Source organism: Podarcis bocagei (genome assembly GCF_964188305.1).
Source record: "Podarcis bocagei genome assembly, chromosome: 5".
Classification (NCBI taxonomy): domain Eukaryota; kingdom Metazoa; phylum Chordata; class Lepidosauria; order Squamata; family Lacertidae; genus Podarcis; species Podarcis bocagei.
In genome coordinates, this window is record NC_138129.1 from 33,141,956 (window position 1) to 33,167,986 (window position 26,031).

Consider the following 26,031-nt stretch of genomic DNA (forward strand, 5'->3'; position numbering starts at 1 on the left):
GTTGGGGAAGGGGACTCAACTTCAACCACTTTGGAAGTGGGGGCAAGGATGCCAGCTCCATGCTCTGATCTCCTGGCTGAGTGGAGAGCCTTACTGGAGGCTGGGCTGGGCTGTGGGCAGCTGAGGGGGACGGCAAATCAGGAGGCAGCAGTATCTGATCAGAACAGGAGAGTGCAGTATTTTCCCCTAGAACCAAGCACCAATCCTGCAGACCTGAGCAGACCCACCCTCCCCAGAGGAGTGTGCATCTGCAAACCCACAAAGCAAGCGAATCTCATGAGTGAGAGCATAACACTCCGTTTTTAAAAGGCTTGACAGGCAGGATGTGGAAACTCTTGGGACATCTTTGTTGCCTCTGACCAGTTCTGAACTTCTTGTCCTGCTCCTGTACTCCTGAAATTGTGATTCCTGGATTCTGTGTCTGCTGCTAAGCCCGTACTGTTAGCTGGCCTGCGGAAATATCTCTTTCTTACTTCCTTTTAAGAACCTCTTCCCTGTGAGTATTGAGCATGAGGCAGGAAATTATTGCCATAATGAGCCTCTCCAAAGTAAGGAAGACATAGTTTGATCTTTCCCACATGTAATGAAGAAAAAAACAAAGCAAAGATGACTTGGCGGGCAGAGTTAGTTTTCAACCCATGCATGGTAGTGATCAATGGAAAAGGAAATGAGTCTGGAGGGCCCCACCCAAAGAAGAAAAACTTTCCAAAAATATTAGGAAATAGTTCTACCAAAAAAGAAAAGAAAAGTGAGTAAGAAAGGCTGGCGGTGGGGAAGACACGATGTGGCATACATTGCTACATAGCACCAACGTATGGATGCTGACCACTTAAAAAAAACACCTTTCAGGATTGTATACTAGATCTTTTTAAGCTTAGTGTTGTAAGTTTTTTTTTCAGAACTGCTAATTAAAACTTGAAATTTGTTCATATTGGACCTAAAAGAGAGAAAAAAATTAAAAAGTGCTAATGGAATGCCCCTGTCTTTAGTAAGTCCCACTATGTTTGAGGCTGGGAATGGGGTGGGGAAGAAGATTGGATAACTGGGATCATAAGTCTACAAGCGAGTCCATGCAACAAAGTGTTGCAGTGCTGGGTAGTTCTGTTTAGGGTTCCATCCACTCCATTTCCCTTCCTCCCTAGCCAGCATAACAGTCAGCAAACATATAATGCCTACTGAACATGCCTAGTCCTTTGTGGACTTTTTTTGGTAGGGGGAGGTTGCCATTTTGTTTTGTTTTTCTGGGGGTGGAGATGGGCTGGACAGACTTGTGCCTAATCCCAGGTAGAGTAAAACATTTAATTTTCCCATTGATATTTATGATCAGCTCTGTCTTCTACTGTGAAGAACATTTTATAGTAGCTTCTCCGTTTGAAGCAGGAATTTTCTACACATTCTATACTTTTGCCATCTATGTATCCCTGCTTCCTTCCTTTCTTCCCAGCCACTCCATTCTTTTCTCCCTTCTACCCGGTCCCTCCCTCAGTCGCCATTCAGTGTCATTGCATCTTTTGGGGCTGTTCGTTGTTTGCGCCCCACAATTTGTTCTAATTTGGGGGCATGTTACAGAGGCCTCATTGGCCTCAACTTGAAGTTGGAGATTGAGTGCCAGTCCCGTGCTGTGGAATCCTCTTCCAGCAGGAATTTGTCAGGCATCCTTGCTATTAACTTTGAAGCATCTCTTGAAGACTCTTCTTTATGCCAATAGGCCAATGCAATGGTTTACATTTTCTTGTTTAGCCAGTCATTTTAATGGTGGTTTTGTACTATTTTATAGTGTTTTATGTTTTCTTGTACATGAGTTGGTGGTATATAAAAGCAAGTGAAAGAAAGAAAGAAAGAAAGAAAGAAAGAAAGAAAGAAAGAAAGAAAGAAAGAAAGATCTTACCAAGCTACATTGTTTGCAAGAGCAGTGGAGAGAATCTATGTGGATTTTTTCAATAAAGTGTAATTGGACTGTAAAAGTGATTCATGAATTTGAACAACCTAAGAAATGGAAACCTTCAGAAGGTATTGTTAAGGATTTATTTTAGCTAAACTCTGTATGTTAAATAAGAACTAGGAAGCTTCATTGCTCGTGTATGTTTGTGTTTTACACATTTTCTTCTTTTTTTTTTGCAATGGCTATGGCTATGAGCAATAAATATTTATTGTTCTAGCGAACCAGAAAAGAAAGAATGATAAAATGAGATCTAGTATAAAGAGACTGAGCAAAGAAATAATTCACTCTTAATTAGTCAGGGCCCCTTATTAAACTGATTTCACATAATTAACAGCAGAAACCTATACATGTGCCCCCATTGTAAGACACATTTAATTTAATGAGACTTCATCCCAGGTAAGTCTTTATAGGACTGCAGCCTAAAGTACTTCTCATAACACATAAACTACATTATAGAATTCACATTATGTTAGCCAATAGCACAAATGGCTTAAGAAACCCCCAGAGACGTTTACTGAATATATTTATTGTGGTACCACTTCCATCTAATGGATTTTGGAAGCAAACAAGAAATGGATATCAACAACTCACCCTCCTTGTGAACTTCCTTGGGGAAGTTTGGCAGTTTGAAAGACACAGCACTGGTCTACAGTGAATCATTGGTCTGATCCAACATGTCACTTGTCCAAGTTCAAGTTCCCACATTGAACAAACTTTAATTGTTAACTCTGAGCTTTCATGATGCTTTGTGGCTGCAGCCATGAGCACGTTCTCCTGTAAGTATGTCCTATTTAATGACAATATATACATTTATATATGTTGCACATGCAGCCCATATCTAGAAGCATAAAAAGCTATACCAAAATATGCCAAAGGCTTACAACCCCATAGCTATTACTCTCTTATCAGCTGTTGGATTCTGATACAGAGTGTGAAGACTGGCGTCCCATATTATTGTTATTGCCAAGTGCCCTGCTGTCCACTGGGGAATTGGCATTAGCCAAATGGTAAAAATGAGAAGAAACATGAGTGGTAAAATAATACAGGTTAAAAGTTCAGCTTTCCACCTTTATGATGGCAGGTTTCTCTCCTCTCTCTCCCTCTTACTGAAAATGTCTCATTTTTATTTACTTTCTAGGGTCATTATCTGTCCCCAGTGAGTCTTTGTAAAGGTCCAAATTTCAAATAAACAGTACACTATGAGACAGGTATGTGTCGGTAATTTTTGTTGCATTTGGCTAAAATATGAACACTAAGCTGAATAGGTAAACATAAAAGTATGCCATTTAAAACAATGCATTCCCATTAGTGTTTGAATATGCGCCTAAACTCCATGTACACTTTTACATGGTTATGTCATTTCCTGTATAAAATGTGCTTGTTTATACAGCAGCCATATGAAAGATGCAGTAACCCAGTATGTGGGCTATTTGAAGCTGCTTTTAAGAAACATAAAACCCCCTTGGCCCTTGTATAATAAAAGGTGTTAAAAGATACTGCTTTTACAACATCTTACCCAAGCCTGATAAGATTTTTTTTTTCTTTTTCTTTTGCTGTTAAAAACTTTTACTCTGTGGTTTTGGTTAATCTTATTTTAGGAATTGTTATTCTTGTTGCATAGTGTAGGGGTATTTTTTTACAAGTTTGACATAAAGTTACATATCAGGTGACGATGGTTTTCAACAATTGTTAAATAATTGTCAAGCATAAATAGTCAAATTAGTTGACAGGCCGCCTAATCCTCAGGGACTGCAAAGGTGCAGAAGCGAAAAAACAGCTTAGTGCCACTAAAATTCATAAGACTGTGTGGACAGCAAGTTTGTTTTTTTTTAAACTGTCCCACCACAGCTCCTGGCACAAACCAACTTTGCCGATTTCTGTAACTCTGCAAGCAGTACCTGAGGAAACACTAAACTAGTTCCTAGGTATGAGGCCAGTTTTGCAGTACTAGATGTTAGTGCCCATGATATCATGGGTGATGGGTACCCCCTCCACACAGTTTTCTTTTTCACTCCAGAAAATAACGTGTAAAGAACATGTGTTTATCCAATGCAGAGCAGAGCAGAGAATATCTGCTCATCTGCAGTAGCGGCTGGAACATATTATCCTTGATATTGTTATTATAAATGTGCAGTTTTCTGTTAGTTGCTTTTAAAAAGTGCCTTGGATCCAAAGGAAAGTTACCCCAGGAAGTACTCAGCAGGCAACCTTCCCCACTCAGCAACCACATGCACCGCTCTCTGGGGTTTGGGAACCCCTCCTGAGCAATGAGAGACAGAGTATGAATGACTGCTGAGTGAGGGAGAAGATGCTTTGCTTGAGTCCTGGCAGTACCTGCATCCTTCCTATGCCCAAGGTAAGTTACTGAGATTTGGGGACATGGGAAGGGGTGTGTGGCACTCGCTTTCAAGGTGAGCAGGGTCCACTTTGCCATGCCTTGCTGGAAAACATTTGAATGGGGTTGCCTGTTTTTTCAAGTTCCCGATTTGAATATTTGTGCTGTCCAGGGGCAAAACTAGGATTTATTTCACCCGGGTCAAAGACCCAGTTTAGCACACACAAACCCCATTTATGTACACACACAGGTTGGGAGCCTCAATGTCACCCCTCTGGAGACCCGGGGCAAAAAACCCCAGCTAACCCCCCCCCCCAGCTATGGCACTTGTGCTGTCCCTAATGATTTATACCTTTATATACATTTCAGTGGGGTTGGCTATAGCTCAGTGATAGAGCAGCTCCTTTGCATGCAGATGACCCTGGGTTCTGGCTTCTCCAGGTAGGATTGGAAAAGACTTCTGTCTGAAACTGTTATGTACTGAAGTTCTCACCCTGGGCCAGCAGGGGGATACTGTAGATAGTTTTCACTCAGGTCCACATATGCAAATAAGGAATTGAAAGTGATGTTCAGTGATTGGATAGTTACAGAAAGTTGTTACTGTTGTGTTGTAGAGGAGCTCTATGTAAGCAGGCTGGCTGAACCCTTCAGTTCAGTTCTGTTCTGGCCTGTGAATAAACAAGAGCTGTTTGAAGAATCGCTGTGTTGTCTGATATGTTCACCCACAACTTAACAGAAACATTGGGCAGCTGCTGCCTGTCAGTGTAGAAAATACACTGAGCTAAATGAGCCAATGGTCTGATTCTGAATCAGACAACTTCGTGTGTTCCTATGTTAGCTTCATGTTCCTTTGATATGATACATCAGACACACATTCTGAAGAGCATGCTGTTCAGTTACAAGCCCTCAGGTTTACACAGAATGACTTTATGACTAGCCTACAGTAAGAAATGTAGGGTGCAATGGGACTCCTCTGAAACATTAATTATCCTACCAGAAGTACTGTGGTGCATTTTGGATGCTGTGTCATACAAAATCTGGATCCCCATAGATGTTTTAAATATTGTATGAATTAATCTATTAAACATATTTATTGACTAGACTGTCATACTTCAATGCAATGAAAGGGATGCCAATAATTTTCTTTTTTAAAAAAGAAGTGATGATGACTCCAACTGCCATTGAATAAGGCAGTGCATTTATGAGAGCAAACTTTTCAAGCTCAATTATAGGAGTGATAAATATGGCTTTGAAATCAAAACCAATCTTGACATCACTTATTAAAATGCAATTAACTCATAATATTGTCGTCGATTCTTAGTTTTAGACGTATGCTATGCATGAGCTCTGCTCACCAAGTTTTTTAGACCACTCGCTTAGAACAGGCAGCAAATACTGTAAAATGCTTTACTATCTGGATATAGTTGGTTCAGTTTTACTGGAACATGCTCTCCTCTCTGTTGTAAGACTCCCCTGTCTGAACACCGCAACTTGGAATAATGAAACCAAATGTATCAGGTCAGAGGTCACTAATGCACACTCCACTACATGATTTTGAGAGGATCTGTCTTCAGATTTCAGTCCCAGGAGTGGACTTTTTAAAATAAAAGGATGGAGGCAAAAATCATAGGAAGCGAATGGAAAACTTTACCCAACTTTAAGGCTAGTGGTTCCTGCTACTCCTGTTAGAATGGCACATTTATTTACTTTAGCTGATCATCTGTGGGGGCTCTGTTTGCGACTACCTGCCCAGCAGGATGCTCCTGGCATTTCATCCCTCCCTGTCAATTTCTGAATATGTTTTGGCCCAGTGCCCAAACTGGAAGGTTTGATGACTCCAGCAGACATTGTTACAGCAACAGAACAGAACAGTGATTAAGCTGCCCTCTACTTTGTCAGATTTTTCTTCTCATTTGTGTGCTGTTTAAAGAAGAGAACCTTTGCTGGTCAGACAGGTTTTTCACTCCTGCCTGCTTTAGCTTTCCATTACCAATAAGAGGTTATACAGCGTACAGGGCTGCACACTGTACCACACTATATGTAGAGGAGGTGTTCAGACTTAATTTATTCCCTGCCCCTGGATAAAGATTATTGCAGCTGTGTGTTTTGGAAAACTATCAATGAAGGGAGTTCAGCTCATACAACAAGCTTTGAATAGGCTACTGTACTCTGTATTTCCAGGTTCTGTTTTAATTGCACTTGCATATTACCTTAGAGAAAGCCAAAATCTGGAAAATGTTTTCTCATAGATGGTACCTCAGCCTTCTTGACCTTCTTTTTCACACCAAATGCATTCATGCATATGATCAAAACAATCTAATATGGAACAGGGCTTGTCTATAGAACAAGCTTGCATTTGCCAAAATCCAGGTTTGCTTGGCCATGGGTAACGTTCTGCGGACACTGGTCTCCAATGACCCTGCTCTGGACATTTGTTGAGTTATTGTCAGAGATGCAGATTAAATGGGAAAATGGGGGGGGGGGACAGACCAGACAGGTATTTTGTTGCCAACAATGTTGTGTGGATGCTGGGGGGAAATGCAAGCACGCATGAGTAGCACCAATTCCAGAACAAACTTTAATCTGGAAGTGTCCCATGACATGGGGGATATTATGATCCTATCCCTGGGTGTTATTTCATGCTCCAATATATTACTATATCATAAGATACTGAATACAGTGGTACCTTGGGTTACATATGCTTCAGGTTACATACGCTTCAGGTTACAGACTCCGCTAACACAGAAATAGTACCTTGGGTTAAGAACTTTCCTTCAGGTTGAGAACAGAAATCGTGCAGCGGCGGCGCGGCAGCAGCAGGAGGCCCCATTAGCTAAAGTGGTGCTTCAGGTTAAGAACAGTTTCAGGTTAAGCACGGACCTCTGGAACGTATTAAGTACTTAAACTGAGGTACCACTGTACCCACTAATGTGCAGTTGATATGTGTGGGAGAAAAGTTGGAGGCACGCAGTGGCAGCTTGGCTTCATGTCGTTGTCTGTCAACTTCCCTGCCAACCTCTGCTGCCTTGAGATAGTTTGGGAACATGGGGATTGGGCTTGTGTGTATGGCTTTCCAGGCAGGATTAGAGCCCTAAATTTATTTTAAGATTACCAAGGGCTGCCAAAAAAGGCCTTGCGGCCCACACATTGGACCACCCTGCTCTTTGCCATTTCACACTAAAGGATGGAACTAGAACATTGAATTGGACCTAGAAGCAAATGGGAAGCTGATGAAGTTGGTGTAAAATCAGTTCAGTGCTCCAGCCTAAGAGTACCAGACAAGTCTGGCTGCCGTATTTTGTGCTAATTGGCACCATACCCTAAATGTCACCATCCCACATTTGCAACAACAAAGCCACTCTTTCCTCCGAGCTATTCTTTCCACTTGCTTTACCTGCTCCGCCATTTTTGCACTGCCATCCACTGCAGCTTCAATCTTGAAGATCACTAACTGTTCCAAGCACCAATACGATTGCAAAACCTTGCCTTCTGTGTTTGATAGGTCTAGTTTTTGTCACCTATTGATTCCCAACCCCCAAAGTTTTCCTGATACGTGAAAGGTCCAAATTATTTTCTTATTGAAGGTAAGCAAATTACAAATTAGAGGACTTGTGAGGAATCTGCTTTAATTTTAACCGCATACCCCCTGGCCATGAGGCAAAGGAAGGATAAACCTTGGCATGAAAAACACAAACAAAAATGCCAACCTATTTTGTTATTACCCTGAATCCATGGGCTGGAAAAGGGAAGGAAAAATCTTGGCATGATTGATAGAAAACGGATGGTGACAACAAGCAGTACGGAAGTCAAGAAACTTGTGCTGCGGGTTGATTTTGGCTTCAGAACTGTGAAAGAAAAGTCCCAACAGGATAAAAGCAGATTGGAACTGGCAGAAAGTACAGAGTCTAGTCCAGAGTAGCAACTGAATGATCAATGACTAATTTGTGGGGAATCTACTGAGCAAGACCTGAGATCACAGAACATGAGACAAGGCACAACTACATAGTGGAAAGCATTACAGCAAATAAAAACAAAACAAACCTCAATTAAATTAGCTCAGTCCTGAAAAACACTCCGCAACTTCCTTGATATGTACTTGTCCTCAAGGAAGTGCAGACCACAAGTGAAAATGGAGGTTCCAGAAGCATTACTACCGTATTTTTCACTCTATAAGAGCACCTGACCATAAGACACACCTAGTTTTTAGAGGAGGAAAACAAGAGAAAAAATATTCTGAATGAAACAGTGGATGTATGATTTTTGTGGTTCATGCTGTGGCCACAGACATGATATGTGATTTGACAGTGAGTTTCGGGTAGCCCAGTGCAAAAATCCTGAGAAACCATGTGGATCCGTGCTTTGTAACCATGTTTTTGCACCATTGCGGCCCCACGAAACAGTGGATGTGTGATTTTTTTTTGGGTGCAGGCTGTAGCCATGGACATGCTATGTGATCTGAAGATGAATTTGGGGTGACCCAATGCAAAAATCCTGAGGATCCATGTGCTTTTACCTCCCCCCTCCCAGGCAGCCTCCTTTATCTCTAGAGTCCCTTATCTCCCTCCCGATCCCTTGCCGATCAGCTGCTCGGCGGCTTTGTTACAACACCCCCTTCCCTATTGTTTGCCTTAGTGTCTTTTCCTTAGCTGGAGCAATTTTTTGCTCCTCTTTTTCTTCTATTTTCTCTCCTCATTGCTTTAATCTTCCTGTCTCCTCTCCTTGCAAATTCTCTGTCTTTACCTCCCACCTCCCAGGCAGCCTCCTTTATCACTAGAGTCCCTTATCTCCCCTCTATCGCTTGCCGATCAGCTGCTCAGCGGCTTTGTTTAAACACCCCCTTCCCTCTTTCTAAAAAAGAAAGAAAGCACGATCTGCTTTTTGCCCCTGGGCAATTCGGCCCCAGGAACCACACATTCGCTCCATAAGACGCACAGACATTCCCCCTTACTTTTTAGGAGGAAAAAAGTGTGTCTTATGGAGCGAAAAATACGGTAATTATTAAACTGCTTTTGGTGTCAAATACATTAATTCCACTAACTGTTAAATTTGTTGGTTTCAAGAATTTTATATTGTAATACCCTAAAGAATTTTGTGGTGGTGAAACCTCTGGCAGTGATTGAGCTGATGAAATGTCATGGAATGTTCACAACAGAACATTCTCAGTCTTTTACAATTTCATACAGGCGCTTGGGACAGAGGGGTTGTTACATTGGCAATAGAGGTAGGCTGCTCTAATGCCCAAGGTAGCTTTAACAAGTCAGATTGGATAATGGATTCTAGCCTTCTATGGTAACCACATCTTCAAGTTCGGATGTGTTCCATCTAGCATATGGCAATCCTCAATATTTTTTTAAAACACTTTTTATTTCTAAATGCCAAACATATGTTTCTCTGGAGAGGACAAGTCTGGAAAGACCTCAGTGTTAATGAATATTAGAGCTTAAACTTCCCCTCAATTCCAGATTAATCTTTGTACAGCTATTTCTATGCATTTGCTTAACATCTGGGGGTCATGTTTATTAAGATGGTATCAATGTTTATTATTGCATTTGAAGTGCCAGGAGCAGTTGATTTGTTTAAAATCAAAGCTGGGCTATACAGTGGTACCTCAGGTTAAGTACTTAATTCGTTCTGGAGGTCCGTTCTTAGTTTGAAACTGTTCTTAACCTGAAGCATCACTTTAGCTAATGGGGCCTCCTGCTGCCGCCGCGCCGCCAGAACACGATGTCTGTTCTCATCCTGAAGCAAAGTTCTTAACCCGAGGTAATATTTCTGGGTTAGCGGAGTCTGTAACCTGAAGCGTATGTAACCTGAAGCATATGTAACCCGAGGTACCACTGTACCTGGTTTTGTCTTGCAGAAGAGAGCTTCCAGGTGGGGTGTACCTGAGTTGGGCATTTTATTTATTTATTTCATTTATAAAAGTATTAATAGGCCACAATTTATCTACTGCAACACCAGAGCAGTATACATAACCAAAACATAAACCTAATTTTAAGGAATGCAAGACGCATACACATACACACAAATATATTGCAACATGCATTAAGGGTACTTTCACATGCGTCATTTAGATTTGATTTTAGTGTCTGTCTGCCTGCACATTAGCTCCAAACACAATTTTTTTCGAGTCATGAATTTTCATTGCTATGCTGATCTTATTCAGAAGCTTCAATTGCTCCTTCAATTGCTCCTTCCCCTTTCCACAACCCTTTTCTGTTCTGGGCATACACACAGATAGATAATTTTCAGGAAGTGTGCAAGAGCAAATGTTACAAGACCTACTAATTATCATGTTTCCTAATGGGTAAAATGAAGGTTTGTGCCGTCTTTTTATATGTGCATGTGTGAATTTTCATTTAAAAATATGTTACTTAATACCAAAATAGGCTAAGTTACATTTATCTGGGTTAGGCTTGCACCCCAACTGATAAAGCACCTGCTTTCAACCAATTCGGGATACGCACCCCTACCAAGAGATTTGCATGTTGTCTGCAGATACTATGGTTCTGGTTCTCCAAAGACTGGATGAAATCCTCACCAGAATAGTTAACATTGAGAAACAATTGGATACTAGTTCCTCCCCTTTAAATGCCCAAGGGATGATAAGAAATGACTCTGTTAACAACTCACCAACTCAAACTATGGATGAAGTGAGGTCCTGTCAAGTCTTGCAAACGAACCAGATAATGCTTGAGATTCACCGATACACTCATAGGTGGATGAACCGCAGACAAATTACTATGTCCTTGTCTCAGCTCTTGAATTACCATTACCGAAATGTAGATCTAGAAAATTTCCACTTCCTGCCTACCTTGAGAAACACCATGCGCCTATTTATGACCTTTAGGTCATCAACCCTCCCATCTCGACTCATGGAGATAAAGGATACTCTATGGTGGTCCCACTCTCTCCGCCCAGTGAGGGTATTTAAAGACGAAACAAGGAGGCAATTGGTCCCTTGCATAGAGTCAAAGCTAATGCGGATAAAGGAAACCAAGCTCAACACTAGAAATACTAATTGCCCGAAGGAAGAAAAGAACTCTATAAGCCTAGAATTACAAGACCTGAAGAAGAGGCTAATGAGTATAAAGACTGAGATTTCTACCCAAAATATAAGGACAGTAGAGCCTAGAGCACAATATTTAAAGACGTCCAATAGCTCTTTATCCCATAGAAAGACATCAGTGCAACTCCCTGTTCCCTTTTCAAACGACACCAAATTAGATGAGGAATTTGGCACCTCCGACATTTCTATGGCAACAACACCTAAAGAATTCTATGTTGCTGACAATCTGGAGATATCCAGCACCAACTCTACATCTGGACCTTTGCCTAATGTTCCAAAAACTTATCAGAATGATCAGCCTTCTCTACTGTACTCCTGGCGAGACAGGATGGATAGATCTTCCGAATTCGAATCTGGCTCTTTGTTGGCCAGTGATCCACATTTTATAACACATACCTCATTGATACTTCCACAGCCACAGATAGAACCAACAATCCTCCAATTAACCCAGGAGGGAGAGGGGGATTGACAGTTAATGAAACACCATGGGACTGTCCCCCCCGCTTGGGGTGCGGTTGGTTGGGTTTTATCTTCTAGGGATACTTACCCTATCAGACCTCCACCTCTTTCCCATACCATTTTGACCCAGGAGTCCTGGCCCAAGGATGACTTGTTATTGAGGGGATGTTACCCATCTATTGGGGAGGCTAGTATGGGATCTAGGATTTCCACAATTGAAGGGCTAGGGAGGAATGGCGGTAGGGCTAGATATCTCTATCGGCGAAGGGTTTCGAGATGCAGTGATCCTCGAACCCCTTCCAATCTACGCCCCATCCCAAGGGATGAGGGTAGGGAGAACAAGGATTACACACCTCCGTCATTGGTGCTGTGCAATGCCAGGTCCATAGGCAACAAAACTGCCACCATGCGTGACTTTTTTGTCTCGCAGGGGATTGACCTGGCTTGCGTGACGGAGACCTGGGTACGGGAAGGTGAAGTAGTCTCCCTACATGAGATAACACCCCCAGGTTTCTCTGTCCTCCATCAATCGCGGACTGTAGGTCGGGGGGAGGAGTAGCGTTGTTATTCCGGGAGGATTGCTCTTTCAGAGCTCTGCCCTCACCGGCAATCTCCGGCATTGAATGTGTTGGTCTCGTGTGGGGCACCAAGGAGAGCTTGGCTGTCTGGCTGGTGTACCGACCACCCAGCACATCTGCAGCCACCCTGTCAGATCTGCTGGAGGTGGTGGCGGGCTGGGCCTTGGAGTTCCCAAACCTACTGCTTTTGGGAGACTTCAACGTCCATGCCGATGCCGCTCCCTCCTCACAGGCTCTAGACCTAGTGACTTCCATGGCAACACTAGGGCTCTCCCAGTTTGTTTTGGGCCCCACTCATCAAGCAGGCCACACGCTGGATCTGATCTTTGGGGCTGGCATAGATGTGATCATGCTCCCCGCTGTGAAAGTGCCATGGTCTGATCACTACGCTTTAAAAGCCAAGATTGACTTCCCGCTCCTCCCCGGCTCGGGTGGCGAGCCTATTTGGGCTCGTCCGCGAAAACTGATGGATCCTGATAGATTCCGACAAGCCTTGCGGAACCCTGCTCCTCCTGGCGACTCATTAGATGACCTTGTTGAGGACTGGAATAACCGGCTCTTGGCAGCCATTGATGAGATCGCGCCTAAGCGCCCTCTGCGACCCCGTCGAAACCGGGCCCCTTGGTTTACTGAGGAGCTCCGGAAAATGAAGCGGGTTCTCAGATGGCTAGAGCGAGTATGGCGACGGACTCGTGACGGAGCCTCAATAACATCTTATAGGACGCTTATGAAAGCCTATGAGATGGCTATGAAAGCTGCTAAGAAATCTTACTTTGCAGCTTCTATTGCATCCGCTAGCTCTCGCCCGGCACAACTTTTTAGAATAATTAGGTCAATAACGTCCTTAGGAGGACAACCAAATTTAAGCACAAATTCGACCCACAGCTGTGAGGCATTCGCGAGCTTTTTTGCGGAGAAAGTCCTGTTGCTCCGCCGTGACCTCCCTGCCAATTTAGATACAGTGACTGAACTGGAGGCCCTTCGACTGACTTCAGGTCCAGTGTTGGACCATTTCGATCGGATACTCCCTACTGATGTGGATAGATTCCTCCAAGTTGGTAGGCCCACCACCTGCCTCCTTGATCCGTGCCCGTCTTGGCTGATTAGGGAGTGTCCAGATGTTGCGCGGACCCCCCTGGTTGAAATTATCAATTTGTCCCTTGACACGGGGACATTCCCAGGGGAACTGAAGGAAGCAGTGGTGCGTCCACTCTTAAAGAAAGCTTCATTAGATCCCTTAGACCTATCCAATTACCGCCCAGTTTCAAATCTTCCATACCTGGGTAAGGTAATTGAGAGAGCGGTTGCTGAACAGCTTGGTAGGTTTCTGGAGGAAACATCGGCATTAGATCCATTTCAGTCCGGTTTCCGTCCTGGTTTTGGGACGGAGACGGCTCTGGTTGCCCTAACAGATGATATCCGTAGACAACTGGATCGAGGCGGGTCAGGACTGCTGATCCTTTTAGATTTGTCAGCAGCCTTTGACATGGTCGATCATGATCTTCTGGACCATCGCCTTGCAGACGTGGGGATACAGGGCATAGCCCGTAACTGGTTGTGCTCTTTTATCTCTGGTCGGGGACAGAGGGTGGCACTAGGGAGGGAAATGTCGTCATGCCACTCCTTGGTGTGTGGAGTGCCGCAGGGCGCAATTCTCTCCCCAATGCTTTTTAACATCTTTATGCGCCCCCTTGCCCAGATTATCCGGAGCTTTGGGCTGGGCTGTCATCAATATGCTGATGACACTCAGCTCTATTTACTGATGGATGGCCACACCAACTCGGCCCCTTACACACTGACCAGATGCTTGGAAGCTGTGGCTGGATGGTTTCGTGGGAGCTGATTGAAACTAAATCCTTCGAAGACAGAGGTCCTATGGCTAGGTCGGGATAGCATGGGGATGAGGGACCAACTCCCTTCTCTTGCGGGGGCCCAATTAGTGCCATTGCCTTCCGTTAAGAGTTTGGGTGTAATCCTTGACGCCTCCCTTTCCATGGAGGTGCAAGTCACAGCAACAGCCAAGGCGACATTTTTCCACCTTCGCCGCATCAAGCAGTTGGTCCCTTACCTTTCCCGCCCCGACCTGGCCACAGTGATCCATGCGACAGTCATCTCCAGGCTTGACTACTGTAACTCGCTCTACGCGGGGCTGCCCTTGAAGCTGTCCCAGAAACTCCAGCGGGTACAGAATGCTGCAGCGAGGCTCCTCACAGCGTCTCTGCCATGGGAGCATATTCATCCAGTGCTTTTCAAGCTGCACTGGCTCCCGGTGGAGTACAGGGTCAGATTTAAGGTGCTGCTTTTGACCTTTAAAGCCCTTCACGGCCTAGGACCCTCGTACCTACGGGACCGCCTTGCCTGGTATGCCCCACAGAGAGCCTCAAGGTCCATAAATAACAACACCCTAGTGGTCCCAGGCCCTAAGGAAGTTAGATTGGCTTCAACCAGAGCCAGGGCCTTTTCAGCACTGGCCCCAACTTGGTGGAACGCTCTGTCTCATGAGACCAGGGCCCTGCAGGATCTGATCTCTTTCCGCAGGGCCTGTAAGACAGAGTTGTTCCGCCTGGCCTTTGGATTGGAGCCAATTTGATTCCCTCCGCCCCCTTTTTCTTTTTTCTTTTCCTTCTCCTGCAATGAGGCTCCATTTTAATATTTTAATGTTCCATTATTTTAATGTTGTATTTTATTTTTGTTTTTAAGTTGTAATCACTCATCTTGTTTTTATTATTGCTTGTAAGCCGCTCTGAGCCCGGTCTTGGCTGGGGAGGGCGGGGTATAAATAAAAAATTATTATTATTATTATTATTATTATTATTATTATTATTATTATTAAAGAGGTATTGTTGAAGACCCTTGTGTTGTTGTTGTTTAAGTATCTTGAGAATACAGCTTCCCCCTTAACAGCTTGCTGTGATCTGAACATGTCTTCAACATTGCCAGCTGGTGGAAACAGGCATGCTAATATGGGGGGGGGGGGTGTACTTGAAACAAAATGGCCATCTTGTGCTCAGGTAAGGAGCAAATGGAAACAGGGTTTTGGTGGTGTCAAAGAGAGAACCGGCAGTAAATCACACTGTTTGAAGTTGGAGTTTACTTTATTACAAGTAAAAAGGAAAAAAGACTCAGACTTAGCAGAGTGTCTTATCCCATGAATCAGCTGCCGAGGCTGAAAGTCCTCGCCTCCCACAGCTGTCTAAGTCTCCCCCTCTCCAGAGCTTTTCCCAAGCAATCGGACACCATGCCTATGTGCAGCCTGCCATAGCTCTGCCAGTTTCAGACCTCTTCAAGTTCTGGGAGATGGCGACAAGGGAGCAGCAGAAGAGGGAAACAACCCGGGAGTCTTCACCAGCCTGACTCATCTCTGCCTCTTAGCTTCCCTCCTCCAACTCACACAGCTTCTTCCTCTGATTCTGGACATCTCTCTGACACAGACTCTCCCAGCTCACTAAGCCCTGTTACCCCTTCAGCTTCTGACACTTCCTCTTCTCAGTCTTCTTACTGTGATCACTCATCGTTGTCCCACCACCAGTCCCCGGGCCCTGAGTCTTACTCCTTTGGGGATTTCCCAGTTGGTTCTGATACAGAACGGGGGGGGGCATGTCGTCCTCACCTTCTTCTTCGCTACAATATATCCATTTATTTCCATCTGCCAAGCCCTTCCTCCGGGCGATGCCAGGTGACAGACTATGCAAACATGGACCATTGTCTTCTCAGGATGTGCTTATCTGCGCATATCTCCAGCTCTCTGCATATTCCCCCCTCCCTCCTCCATCCAGCTCTCTGCATACTCTGCATATTCCCCCCTCCCTCCTCCATCCAGCTCTCTGCATATTCCCCCCTCCCTCCTCCATCCAGCTCTCTGCATATTCCCCTCTCCCTCCTCCATATGTTAATCTGTGTAACCCAACCTCTTAATGTATTCATGATGTAACTGGGATGTATTTTGCACTGTATTCTGGGATATGGAGGGAAATTTCAAAAGTTCATGTCACCCCTTTCTCGCTGTTCAATCTCGCCTTGAACCTGTTGCGCAATAAACTTGGATCTTCTGCAGTTTGCTCCTGCGTCCGGCTGAGCTCATTTTTCTTCCGCAGGGACCCACGGACTTAGTCCGATGAGCTGGGTGGCAGAGTAACCCCGCACCCAGATTTTTCCGTAACAGTTCCTCCTACCGTTCCTCTGCATCCAACCAGTCAATGACAGGTGGAATTAGATGTCACAAAGAGAAATGTCACCATAGGTGACAAGTTACCCAGACACAAAAATGTGCTAATAAATTTCAATGAATTTTGCTCATTGTATAATGTTATTTATACCCCCTGTTGTCACAAGTCAACACTTCCTTGAGAGGCACTACAAAATTAGGGGAGGGGGAATTCAACACTTAGATTTCAATACATGATCTAGTTCTCAAACCTTATATTGTCATACCAGCCCTTTATTTAGTACAGCATTTGCCAACCTAGTATTCTCCAGATAAGGGACGCGGGTGGCACTGTGGGTAAAACCTCAGTGCCTAGGACTTGCTGATCGTATGGTCGGCGGTTCGAATCCCCGCGGCGGGGTGAGCTCCCGTCGTTCGGTCCCAGCTCCTGCCCACCTAGCAGTTCGAAAGCACCCCCAAGTGCAAGTAGATAAATAGGGACTGCTTTATAGCGGGAAGGTAACGGCGTTTCCGTGCGCTGCACTGGTGCTGGCTCGCCAGAGCAGCTATGTCACACAGCCACGTGACCCGGAAGTGTCTGCAGACAGCGCTGGCTCCCGGCCTCTTAAGTGAGATGAGCGCACAACCCTAGAGTCGGACATGACTGGCCCGTACGGGCAGGGGTACCTTTATTCTCCAGATGTCTTCTGCTACAAATCCTGTCACCCTCAGCCAGTGCATTGTTGTTTTTAAAAAATGTTTGGGAATACTCTCATTTTCCTACATAAAATGGGGTTTTAGAGTTTTTAGGGGTTTTTGAATGTTTTGTGTAGTTTTTATGTAGTTTTATGTAGTTTTGTGGTAGTTTTATGTAGTTTTATGTAGTTTTTAAATTTCATTGTTCCACAAGGGACAATGACAATAAAGATATCGTAATCGTAATCGTGATATTGAAATAGTGCTCCTCAATGAGGCCAAACTTAGATTCACAAAATGTTTAGGGGTATGTGCACCCCTGAGTCCCCTCAGAAAATAAGCACTGCCCTCAGCCATCACAGCTATGATAATGGGCTGAAGGGAGTTGTAATTCAAAACATCTGGAGGGTACCAAGCTGGCAAAGGCTGATTTCCTACTTAAAATGGAGCGTATCAATAGCTAGCTGTTACCATGTCAAAAAAGAATTGTAGCATCATCTTAATGCCTGGCAACTGTTTAGAACCAATGTGCCATTAGCATCTAGTTAAATATTGTGTCTAGGTTCAGGCAATGACTTTAAGAAACAAGTGGATAATTTAAAAGAAAGCAGGAATATATTGGATTTAAAATGTAATATATATGAAGGCAACTTTTAAACTTATTTACTTATTTTATTAAACTATTCCCCATCTGGGTTTCAAAGTGGCTTACAAAATGGAAACATAAAATATACAAAAATTCAAAACAATAATTAAACATGCGAGATTTAAAACATCAGAGATTAACACATCAGAGCAGCATTCACTCAGCAAAGGCCTCCTGGAATAAAATAGTTTTAACCAGGCATCTGAGAGCTGGTTAAGTTGAAGCTGAAGGCACTGAAAATATTTATCAAGGAGAAAACAACAGGAGTTCCAGTCTTGAAAGTGCCTATGCTGTCAAAAAGCTGGCAACTCTTTTCAAGTACATATCTAAACAGCTGCTATAAGGTTGATGGAGATCAATTGTTCTCCATAGCTACTGAAGGTAAGGGAGGAAGCAATGGTTTTTGAGTTACAAGAACATTTTCAGCTTAAATATTACAAAAAGAATTGTAAATATGAAAATTGTTGGAGAGTGGAATAAGTTAATAGTGGTGATTATGGAATCCATTTCACTGGAAATTATTTTAAAATAGGCCAGGGAAAAGCATCTGCCAATATGATTTGGCAGTGTGCCTATCTGGGAACTTGCCAGTACACTACCGGAAATCGTCTGGGTATTTGGAGTATAGAACTTCAGAAGCATAAACAGTTTAAGAATGGAGCTTGTTCACAACACAAATATTTTATGGCTAAAGAAAGTCTTTCCTTCTTACTGTTCCATGTTCATCATGACTCCATTCTTGCCAGCTCCTCTTTCACAAATGGGCCTTTTACTACAGAAGGCCAAGACTGCCACAATGAATGGCTCCTCACAGCTCCTTTCAGAGGCAGAACTTGCAGAAGTAGCCTTAAGGAAACTTACAAGGCCTGGGCATCTGACTGATAGCATCCTGCATCTTTGGCATTCAGAGTTGAAAGTTATGGTAATTAATAATGCCATCATTCAGAAGATGGAAAAGTGATTTATAGCTGGGTTGCAAATGAGTTTAGGACTGCTTCACACATTATGCTAAATATGAATCTGCACTTGTTCATTGCATGGTTCATGTATTATGTGGGAGACACATATATCAAAAAGATCACTGGTCATTCACAGCCTCACAGCACATGTTTACTACATGTTAACACCTCCCCTCCAAACGTTCTAGATTCCAATATTTCCTTGAAGGCCAGAGCTCCGCATACTTTTTAGCATGTTCTGGTAAACCAGAAAAGCAACAGTGTGTGTCTCCTACTATGAGAAGCGTTTTTGTTTGTTTCTTTTATATAGTATTTGTTTTGTAGCCCTTTCTAGAGGTGAGGTGGGGGATAAGAGAGAGAGAGAGAACAGTGGGCACTGTGTGTCTCTATATCTATCAATTTTGTGAATTCGACTGGAGGAGAAATGTTTGGTGGCTTATGTAGCAACAAACTCTGTATTAACCATTTCCCTGCATCCACTCATTAAAAGTTACTGCAGCAGCAGCAGCAGCTGTTTAGTAAGGAAAGACTGCTTGATTGCAGATGTCAAAGAGTTAAACAACTATAAAAATTTTCATAGACATCTGAAGACAACCCTGTTTTAGGAAGCTTTTAATGTTTTATGTTGGTTTTCCCCTTGTATTTTTATTGGAAGCCTCCCAGAATGGCTGGGGCAACCAAGTCAGGTGAGCAAGGTTTAATAAATAATTGTTGTCGTATTTCCAGAAAAAGTGTATCTGCTTCCAACTTGCCCCTCTCATAGCAAAGTTCAAAATATATTGAATGCAGCATGGAGGAAATGCTGTTGCTCCCTTATACAGAACCTCTTCCCCTGTCCATAAAAGTGCAGAGAATAATTGATGGAGGTTGTTTTTTTAGTGAGACAGTGTGCATGTGAAATGGTACACTTTCCAAAATGAGTGCTATACTAGTCTTATTGTTAAAAAAACCACAAGGTTCAAAATCACAGCCCTGCCTAGACAAAATCTTACCAGCTGCCACTGATTTTTTAAGCTTTTCTTATGTAATTATACATCTGTGGTTCTAATTTAAACATACATTGGCAGCAGTTGACATGGGTGTCACACCAAATGTATGGTTTGCACCAGGCGCAGTTATGGCTAGTTATGGCACTGGTTAAGCGCACAAGAAGAGGGTGAGAACAGAGAACAACGTGGCCAGAATTAGGTCCTGCCACCTCATCCTTGGTATGTGTGTTGGGGGAGCCAGTTGTGGCTACTAACTGGTGGGAGAAAATCACACTCTGCACATTCCTGAAAACAGGGCCGGATTTAGGTTTGATGAGGCCCTAGGCTACTGAAGGTAATGGGGCCCTTTATATGTCCAGCTGTCCTTTGTCAACAACAAATTGTCGCTGTCTTTTGCGTTGAATATATGCTATATGGTAATTTATGTACCGAATAGGTATCTAAAGCCATTTGCACATAACAAAATATGTATTTTATCAAGGTAATTGTTGAACTGAAATAAGTATATTAATAGTGAAATAATTATTAAGCTCTAACTTAAAATGATTTTTTATTCATAACAAACTTAATAATGCAAACACATTGGCATTTGGCAATAACAAAAGTTCCTTTAGAAACACAATTTACAAAACCTCATAATCTTTATTTGGTTTTATTTGGTTTTTATCTTATATTTTGGAAATGTACATCCAGTTGTTGTTTTTTCCTTTATAACTTTTTTTGGGGCCCCCAAAAGAGTGGGGCCCTAAGCTATAGCTTGTTTAGCTTATACGTATATCCGGCACTGCTAGAGAAAGCACCTTCCTCGCCATTAAAAATACATCAAGTTTCCGACGCTTTACGGGGAACAGATTTCGAAGAGGATAAAATTAAAAGAAACCTTCACGGCGTTTCCCAACAGCCAGCCCCCCCCTTACCCCCTACGGAAAGTCTCCTGGCTTCCCCATAATAAATACGAGCTGCCCCACTGGCACAGGTCCTGGCGCAAAACTACCATCGAGGCTACGAAGGAGCTTCTTCAGGCGCATGCCCCGCCGCCCCCGGCCAGACACGCTCCGCAAGAGCATCCCGGGGGGACTAGGTGGCGGCACCGGCATCGGATGAAGGAGCGGAAGCACTTTGAAGTTTGGCGGAAGCGGAAGCTCGTCCTTGAAGGATTATGGCGGCGCTGGTGAGGGTTGTGGTGAGTGAGGTTGGCGACTGCCTTTGCGCGCTGCCTTCGTGAGCTCGGCGTGCCGGCACCGCTCTCTCGGCCTGCAGGGCCCGAGGGATAGGGCTGGGGAGGCCGGCTTCGGGCAGCCTCTCCGGCGCCGTGGGCTTGAACCAGCCAAGGGGCGCGGGGTGGGCGTGTGTTGGGGGGGTGGAGAAAAGGGTCCGCAGGGGGCTGTCGGTGGGCAGCCCCACAAGCTGCGACCCGGTTGGTGGTGGGAAGGCTGAGGAAATCGGGAGCGAGGGTTCCTGCTGCCTATGGAAGGCTTTGCCCTTGGAGGCTTCGGCGAGGTGACAGACGTTGCTGAGGGAAGGACGAAAGCGCCGTAGCTGCTTCAGTTGGGACCCGTCGTAGAAGCATCACAGGCCTTCCCAGAATTAGGCATAAAATTATTTGTTGCATTTATATCCCACCTTTTTCTCCAGAGAGCTCAAGGTGGCATACATAGTCCCCCCCTCTCAGTTAATCCCCACAACAACCCTGTGAGGTAGGTTAGGTTGAGAGATTGTGACTGGCCCAAGATCACCCAGTGAGCTTCATGGCTCAGCGGGGAATTTGAACCCTGGTCTCCCAGATCCTAGTCCAACACTAACCATTACAATGCTTGTAAAGTAACTTCAGCGGCTGAGGCAGAAGTTCTGGTTGTATAACCAGGATCTTCAGCTGTTAATTTAATAGTCTGGCTCATGCTCTGTCATAATTAGTAGTACAGTAGTGCTACTTTTTAAATATTTGTAATGGCAATGGAGGTGGGCTCTGAGTCAAAGCTCTTTGCAGAGATGGTCTTGACTTAAGCACCACATTTTTCAGCTCTGTTTTCACTGCACCATTTCATGCCTGGTTCTCTGTGTCTGTATGGCTTAAATCAGAAATGGGGCATACGTGTCAGCTGGAGAGCTGTATATCCTTCTGGGCCACCTTCTGGGAGCTGTGTGCCAGTGGTGGAAAGGGCCAGAGGCAATGTGGGGAAAGCAACAAATAGAAAGTTTATATTTGTAAACACCCCCCCCCTCCATTCAGGGAAGCAAGAAGGATTATCAGAGTTCAAATACACATTCCAACCAAGCAAAGACATTTGGGGTATGAAACAGGGCTGGTGAGGTGTGAGTCTGGGGAGAGTCATATTTATGGCCAAGGCTCCCCACTCCTGGCTTAAACCTGAAGAATAGGAAGCTAAACCTCTTTTTGGCTTTTCTGCTTGCTTACTAGCAGCAGCCTTTTAAGTCTCATTGTCTGTTATAACATTCTTCTTATGGGCTATGTAGTCAGCAAAAGGGCTGGAACTGGAAGGGACATGTGGGTTGATTTATCCAATCTTCTTTGGCCAGGCAGGATCTTTTAGAAGTTAAGCCATGTTACCTTGATTATATAATCTAGGATATAATTATATAAGAGAATAGCAGTGAGCAAGGTGTGGTAAGACACACAATGTCTTGAGGCAGGAAATAATTTAGACACATGGAGCCAGTTATATAATTTCCTGATTTTTGCTTGTATCAGTCATGTAGAATGATTGTGGGTCCTTTTACACTGGGAACATTTAGTTGTTTTTCTTCATATCTTTGTGATTTTAGTTAAGACTTCACAGCTCTTAGTAGAGAACGTATCAGTTTGCCTGAGCAGATACTTCTGCATGCCCATTACATATTTGAACTTCTAGCAGTATGTTACTTTGAACTATAATTGTTCATACTGAATCGTGTTGAGGAGATACAGAATCTTCAGATGAGCAGCACTTGTGTTTTTACAGTATTATTCAAACATGGGGTTATAGGAAGGTGGGTGTTTGATAATGCTGGTCAAAATAATCATTGCTGATTAGTGGCTATTATTTTATAGACTCATCGAGCTGGAGTACCACAATGGATTGCATTATGCAGTGGATTGATACAAACGACATTAGCTCAGCAACAATGGGGCAGAATGCTCCATGGCACTCTCCAGGTACGATTATTTTTTTAAATTGCAAGAATGAGAACTTTGCTAGATCTTATCATGGAATTAATAACTGTTCAGTTGTTGTTTTCAGAGCCCTAAGAGAAATGCTTTGCAAATCTGTAGTGGTTCAATGGTTAGTATTTCATAATGGCTATATATTGCTGCCTCTGAATAAAACTTCTGGAGAACATGAGTGTGAGTGTGTTCATACCCTCATGTCCTGCTTGTGAGCTTCCCACAGGTATTTGGTTGGCCACTGTGGGAACAGAATGCTGGGCTAGATAGGTCTGAGAGCTGATCCAGCAAGTCTACTCTCTAACATTCCAATATTAACTTTCCATGGCTTGTATTTACTCTTATTTCAGGGAACTGAATAGTTTGAGCCAGATTTATGTCCGTTTATTCTTTATTTCCAAACCTTACGCCAAAGAATAAACGGACATAAATCTGACATCAAGAATCACAAAACCGAGAAACCAGTAGGAGAACACTTCAATCTCCCAGGACATTCTATACAAGATCTCAAAGTAGCTGTTTTACTACAAAGGAATTTCAGAAATAGACTGGAAAGAGAAGCTGCTGAATTGCAACTCATTACCAAACTTAAAACCATGGAGAGACCTGGTCTGAACAAAGACATTGGATTCTTATCTCATTATACATGACTAAGCCATTTCTCACCTTCTCACCCCTTGCCTTTTTCTGTAAGACCTATTACAGTCATTAAGAGTCGTCAACAGGCTCATCTCAGCTATCTGCCAATCTCCCATTCCCACCACCCTTCTGAGTAATACCCCTCCCCACCTTCTCACTATATAGAAGGGTCTGGCAACTTCTGTTTCAGTGTATCTGAAGAAGTGTGTATGCACACGAAAGCTCATACCAAGAACTAACTTAGTTGGTCTTTAAGGTGCTACTGGAAGGAGTTTTTTCGGTTTCATTGAGATAACTTTTACTGTAATTGTTCCCAGTTGCTGGGAATCACAAGAAGGCAGAGTGCTGTTGTGTGAAGATTCTGCTTGCAGATTTCCTATGGGTATCTGGTTGGCCACTGTAAAAACAGGATGTTGGAAAAGATGGGCCTTTGGCCTGATCCAGCAGGCTCTTCTTATGTTTTCAAGAAATTCCTGATAGTTGCAATAATTCTTAGGTTGAGGGTGTGTGGTGTCTTCATGACCTTTTCATCTTTTCTGGTGTATGAAGCTGGTAAGTTTAGAAGGCCAAGGCAATGTAAGTCTTTCCTTATGTATTTGCTACTTTTCTTCATCAAAGTTGTGCTGTGCCCATGTGTATAATAAGCCTGATAACTTTGCAAGTCTCTGATCTGAAATTCTTCCACAGGGAAACACTAATGTGTAATTTGTGTGCCTAACTGTATGATCCATTGTTGCCCTTCCATACTACTATTTTTTACGCTTGGTTATTTCTCTTTGTTGTTTTACCAGAGACGCAAGAATGGCCAGTCACAACTAACCCAAGTTTGCTGTGGATTAATACAAACCATTGGTACAGTAAAGCAGCCAAACAGAACACTTCATCACACAAACAAGGTCAGACCAAAGTGAAGTCTTGTATTTAAAAAATGCTGTCTGCCCCTATTGAACTAGGATTGTGGTTCTATTGGGGGTTGGGATTTTTTGAGTTAACAGGTTTCAAGCAAATCTTTAAATGCACAGTCTTTGTTGTCCTATTATGCAGGAGAAGCATTAAATCCCAGAGTAATCTGAGGAAGTGACACCTGCTGAAACTAGCAGAATACTTTCAACGGTTCGGACAAATTCATGGAAGATCTTAAATGGCTATAAATCAGAATGTTAAGGGGTGAGATGGCACAAATAGGGTTCTATGTTATTCTGGCTACTAAGATCCACAAGGAAGAAAAATGAGATTGCTTTTTATACTACAATTTTTTATGGATTCAAAATCAGAGTGTGCAAATGACCTCTGACAACTGTTTTTAGTTGCATCTTGCATTGCATTTTGTCTGATTCAGCTAATAGCTCCCCAAAGCAATTCTTATGTCAACGTATCTTTATTGTGCCTGATGGTGTTGGTGATTTATTTGACTTATATCTGCCCTCTTACCAAAGGGGCCCAGGGTGGCAGGCGTAGCAACGATAAAACATTTTTTAAAAAAACAACTAAAACCATTTTTAAATGTTACAGGAAAAATTTTTTAAAAAAACTCTTATCTGCTGATCTCATGGCTACCAGGGTGACATGTTAAGCAATTAAAAAAAAAATTCTTGTAGATTTGCAATCATCAAAACCAGTCACACACACCATGGCAAAAGCTATTTTTGCACCTTGGTAAATTTGCAGGGAGATAAAAGGCTAAGAATCTTGTCACTAGGGTTCTACTGCTCCTTTTTCTAGATTTAGAGGTGTGCAGTGGAAATGACTTGGCTTGTAGTCTGTTGAAGCCAGCCATATGGCATGGCCCACATGTTTCCCAAATTCCTTTGGTGTGTGAAAGTCCGTATGCTTTTTATGTCATACTCTGTGAGGAGGGTTAACAGATTGGGAGAATAAAGCAAAAGGGGGAAGGAGACTGAATGACGAAAAAGTTGTGAGCATTGGTGTAGAGCAGGGGAAACACTGACATGGAAGTGCTAAATTGCAGTTATCAACTAAGCCAGCTTTGCAATAATAATAATAATAATAATAATAATAATAATGGTGTTTTTTAAAAAAGACACAAAAATGGTTTCTAGCTTGTCAGCCCACATGTACCTGCGCTAATAATTTGCGGCACTTGGGCTTGAACCCCAGACACTCTTTAACAATGGGCACAACTTGCTGTTGTCAAGTTGCCTGAAGCGAATAGTGAATTCTTCCTCTCCATACTGAGTGAGTGGTTTCTCAACAACCTGGAATAAGCATAGCCAGTACTTTTTTAAAAATTTAAAAAATATCATCTGACTAAACCTAATCTGGAAAGTAGTTTAGGAAGTGCTTGAGATGCAATTACAAAATTTTGGTCCTGTGTATGTCCATTGTCACTCAGCTACCTCTGAGACATTAATTGTGAGTTAGGTTATGTCACATGCTAAGGGCCCTGCATAG

The 26,031-nt window shown here is 43.2% G+C and overlaps 2 protein-coding genes across 5 annotated transcripts in view; one reads left to right on the forward strand and one right to left on the reverse strand.

Annotated features, from left to right (window-relative positions):
• Positions 1-26,031, reverse strand: part of CEP250 (centrosomal protein 250) — a 138,401-nt gene that overhangs the window by 49,682 nt on the left and 62,688 nt on the right. The gene's annotated exons all lie outside the window — the stretch shown is intronic.
• UQCC1 (ubiquinol-cytochrome c reductase complex assembly factor 1) overlaps positions 20,842-26,031 on the forward strand; it is a 44,592-nt gene continuing 39,402 nt past the window's right edge. The window contains exons 1-3 of one of the 4 annotated variants that reach the window (XM_081194777.1): positions 20,842-21,000; positions 22,867-22,971; positions 24,411-24,515. In XM_081194777.1, the coding sequence (XP_081050903.1) occupies positions 20,977-21,000; positions 22,867-22,971; positions 24,411-24,515 (234 nt within the window). In that variant the 5' untranslated portion in view covers positions 20,842-20,976. Of the gene's footprint in view, positions 21,001-21,269; positions 21,318-22,866; positions 22,972-24,410; positions 24,516-24,745; positions 24,787-26,031 lie in introns of those variants that run through there. The other 3 variants (XM_081194778.1, XM_081194776.1, XM_081194779.1) reach the window with 3 other exon arrangements.